At 35.6% G+C, this 4,045-nt stretch overlaps 1 protein-coding gene across 1 annotated transcript; it reads left to right on the top strand.

The window, feature by feature from the left end:
- LOC109832845 lies at nt 2,139-2,824 on the top strand. The gene is made up of 3 exons (XM_020400297.1): nt 2,139-2,369; nt 2,438-2,684; nt 2,804-2,824. Exons 1-3 carry the CDS (start codon nt 2,275-2,277, stop codon nt 2,822-2,824), a joined length of 363 nt encoding a protein of 120 aa, XP_020255886.1. The 5' UTR covers nt 2,139-2,274.

Here is a 4,045-nt window from a genome sequence, read left to right as displayed (position 1 = left end):
TCTATGGTGGAGCATTGCCACAATCTTGGACTGAAAGAGGTTCACGTGCAAGCTTTTAAAGAAGGAGATGATTCTTCGAATAAACAGGAAAACGAGCAAGTCCGACAAAACATGTAGGTTAACTGTAAAATCAATTAACTTTAGTTCTAATCGGTTTCTTGTTAGGTCTATGCTAGGTTTAAATGGACTTCAGTTCTAATTCGATCGTATGTTAGTTGTAATCTTGGTTCTGTTAGATCTAATTCGATCGTATCTTATGTTAGTTGTAATCTTTGTAATCTTATCGTTAAGCAGTTCTTTGTTATGCTCCATACTAGAGTTCTAATGTTTTATTTGTCAGTTCTAATCGCTATTTTGTTAGTTCTACTAGAGTTATTGCTAGTTCCACTATAGTTCCCATATTGTTAGTCCTAATTGTTATAAATTAGATATAACGTGGTATAAATTAGACAATGTAGGTATAAAATAGAACTAACAAGCCATCAGTTAGAACTGACACTAACACACTACAGATTAGAACTAACACTGTGCATATTATTAGAACTAACACGCTACAGAATAGAACTAACACTGTGCAGATTAGAACTAACACTCTACAGAATAGAACTAACACTGTGCAGATTAGAACTAACACTCTACAGAATAGAACTAACATGTTATAATTTTGAAATAGCTTGTTATAAAATAGAAATAACTTCGTTAAATTAGAACTAACCTTTAATGGCTATATTGTTTGTTCTAATAGCTATTATGTCAGTTCTAATCAATGCACTGTTAGCTCTAATGGTTATATTGTTAGTTCTTTCTAGTTCTAATTGATTCTAACTGCAAGCAATTGTCGTTTTTGCTTTTTAGTTTTTTCTATTATCTGTTGATACTTCTACTATTTGTGCAGTTTGAACTCAAAAAGTGTAGACTGTGGCCCGTCGGCGTTGTTGACCACAAGTGTTCCAGATAAGAATCCCAATGACAATCCTTCCGGAGATGATGTCATGACGATTGATGACATGATTAGCAGATCAGAGAGGATTCCTGCTTGGTGGCACACAACTTTAACCGGTGAGGGACAACGATTTGAAAGTGCGAAGGAGTTAAGATTGGCCTTGCTATACTACTCCATGGCAAAAAAATTCGAATACGAGTTTGGGAAGAATGAACCGAAGCGTATTTGAGTGTTTTGTCGGTTTAAGGAAGCCAAAAATTGTCCGTGGATGTTGTTTGCCTCTCCACTGAAAAATGATAATAGACTTGAAATCAAAAGGTTTGTGGACAATCACAGTTGTGCGCAGCATGGCAATAATGCTGGTCAATCTAGAGCCTCTAGGCGATTCATTGCTACCCAATTACAACCCACGTTAAAGATTCGACCGGATATACGGCCTATTGACGTTCAAAAGGAGTTTCTAAGCTCGTATGGGATTAGGGTCGATTATAGTAAGATTTGGTGGGGTAAAGAAAGAGCACAAGAGAAATTATATGGTGATGCCCATGAGTCCTACGATCAATTACGATGGTAAATAGAAGATGATATCTAACAAAAGACAAACTAATTTCCTTTATGTGACGTTGATTATACTAATTTTTCAATGTTGGTACTAACGCTTAATCTTCAATTTTCTAGGTATGTAGAAGAGGTCAAGAAGACAAACCCAGGTAGCTATATTCATGTTGAACAATATGAGGGGAGGTTTACAAGGTTATTCATATGCTACGCCGCCTGCATAAATGGTTTTTTATACGGATGTAGACCACTCATATTTTTGGATGGTACCTTTCTTAAAGATCGATTCAAAGGCATACTCCTAAGCGTTGTAGCATATGATGGAAATCAGGGGATATTTCCATTGGCGTATTGTATATGCGATCAGGAAAATAACGTTAACTAGAAGTGGTTCTTACAAGGTTAGTTCCATCCCTAGCCATGTTAGTTCTATTGCAGCTTATGATAATTCTAGCTCTTTCATTGCTAACTCTAATTTGTATATGGTAACCACAACTCTTTGTAGGTTTGTGGTCTATTCTCTATGAAAGGCCAGATCCATACAACCCTCCACACAAGCTAGTGATAATTTCAGATGCGGATAAGGGGATCAGAGAAGCTGTTAGAGATTTTTTTTTCCAGATTCTATACACTCTCGATGTGTGTTGCATCTAGTTGAGAACTTCAGGACAAAGTTGAAGGATTTGGGATTCAAATCAAAAGATACTCAGATCTTGGGTAATCTATTGCAATCTGCCTGTTACAAATATACTAGAGCAGAATGGAACGATTACATGGACGACATTAGACTGGTTGACGAAAGAGCTTACAATATTGTGATGAACTACGCTCCAGAAAACTGGGCCAATGCGTTTTTCCCTGGAGTTAGGTAAGTTATAAGCTATTTCATTACATGACTATTATAAGCCGCTTGACGAATTCCCTATTATGTTTCAGATATGGTCACGTTACATCAAATGTTGCAGAGTCATTCAACAAATGGATACATGAGGCTAGGCTACTACGGATACTTCAACTGGTAGAGCACATACGTAAACAGATTATGGTTCGTATGAATGAGCGACGAGTCATGGCTGAAAGCTGGAATCAATTTCTTTGCCCCAAAGCTGAACTTGCTCTCAAAGAGAACATGGAAAATGGCCGTCCATTGGAGGTTCGTCAGTCCCACACAGGATTATCTGAGGTACAATCCTATAGATCTTGTCAAGTGGATCTAGACAATAAAACATGCACTTGCCATGGGTGGGATGTAACCCGTGTCCCTTGCAAACATGCATGCACATCCATTATGTTTATGAAAAGGGATGTCTACCAGTTCTGTGACTGGTTTATGACGGTTGAAGCCTTTAAAAAAAGCTATGAACTAATCCTCTACCCTATCCCTGACTTTGAGAAGCGCATCGTGCCAAGGGATGAGATACAGATCCTACCTCCACTTACAACAAAAAGGAAAGGGAGAAATAAAACCAGGCGTATCAACAACAGAACTGTTTACACGCGGCCAGTAAAATGTTCTCGATGTCATATGGAAGGTCATAACCGTAAAACATGTAATGAATCTATAGCTGACTAAGTGTTTGATATGTTGAAGTGTTTTCGTCCCAGTATGCAACAAATATTTTGTTTTTTTCCGATTGAATGTTTACTCTTTGTTAATCGGGAACTAACATCAGCTTACACTAGATAAAAAGTTGTAAGTAACAAAACAACTATCATATTAGGCCTAACACGCTTAAAAGAATAGAACCTGTGTAGATTAGAACTAACACTCTACAGAATAGAACTAACACTGTATAGATTAGAACTAACACGATACAGAATAGAACTAACACTGTGCAGATTAGAACTAACACGCTACAGAATAGAACTAACACTGTGCAGATTAGAACTAACACGCTACAGAATAGAACTAACACGCTACAGAATAGAACTAATATGTTATAATTTAGAAATAGCTTGTTATAAAATAGAAATAACTTCGTTAAATTAGACCTTGGAATAAATTAGAACTAATGTGGTTAAAATTAGAACAAACTTGGTATAAATTAGATCTAACGTGGTATAAATTAGATAAAACGTGGTATAATTTAGATATAACGTGGTATAAAACAGAACTAACTTGGTATAAATTAGAACTAACTTGGTATAAATGAGATATAACGTGGTATAAATTAGGTTTATAACATGGTATAAAATAGAACTAACATAAATTAGATATAACGTGGTATAAATTAGATATAACTTGGTATAAAATAGAACTAACAAGCCATCAGTTAGAACTGAAACTAACACGCTACAGAATAGAACTAACACTGTGCAGATTAGAACTAACACGCTACAGAATAGAACTAACATTGTGCAGATTAGAACTAACACGCTACAGAATAAAACTAACACTATGCAGATTAGAACTAACACGCTACAGAATAGAACTAACATGTTATAATTTAGAAATAGCTTGTTATAAAATAGAAATAACTTCGTTAAATTAGAACTAGCATTGGAATAAATTAGAACTAATGTGTTTAAAATTAGAACAAACTT

The sequence above is a fragment of the Asparagus officinalis genome, chromosome 1, assembly GCF_001876935.1.
Source record: "Asparagus officinalis chromosome 1, Aspof.V1, whole genome shotgun sequence".
Taxonomy (NCBI): domain Eukaryota; kingdom Viridiplantae; phylum Streptophyta; class Magnoliopsida; order Asparagales; family Asparagaceae; genus Asparagus; species Asparagus officinalis.
This window is presented reverse-complemented; position numbering and strand designations above follow the sequence as displayed.

Excerpts from the sequence above, each read along its gene's own strand:
- LOC109832845 (XM_020400297.1), top strand. The coding sequence starts at position 2,275 with ATGGACGACATTAGACTGGTTGACGAAAGAGCTTACAATATTGTGATG. Across the intron at positions 2,370-2,437 it reads GCGTTTTTCCCTGGAGTTAG|ATATGGTCACGTTACATCAA; the intron begins GTAAGTTATAAG and ends ATTATGTTTCAG. Across the intron at positions 2,685-2,803 it reads CCCACACAGGATTATCTGAG|GGATGTCTACCAGTTCTGTG; the intron begins GTACAATCCTAT and ends GTTTATGAAAAG.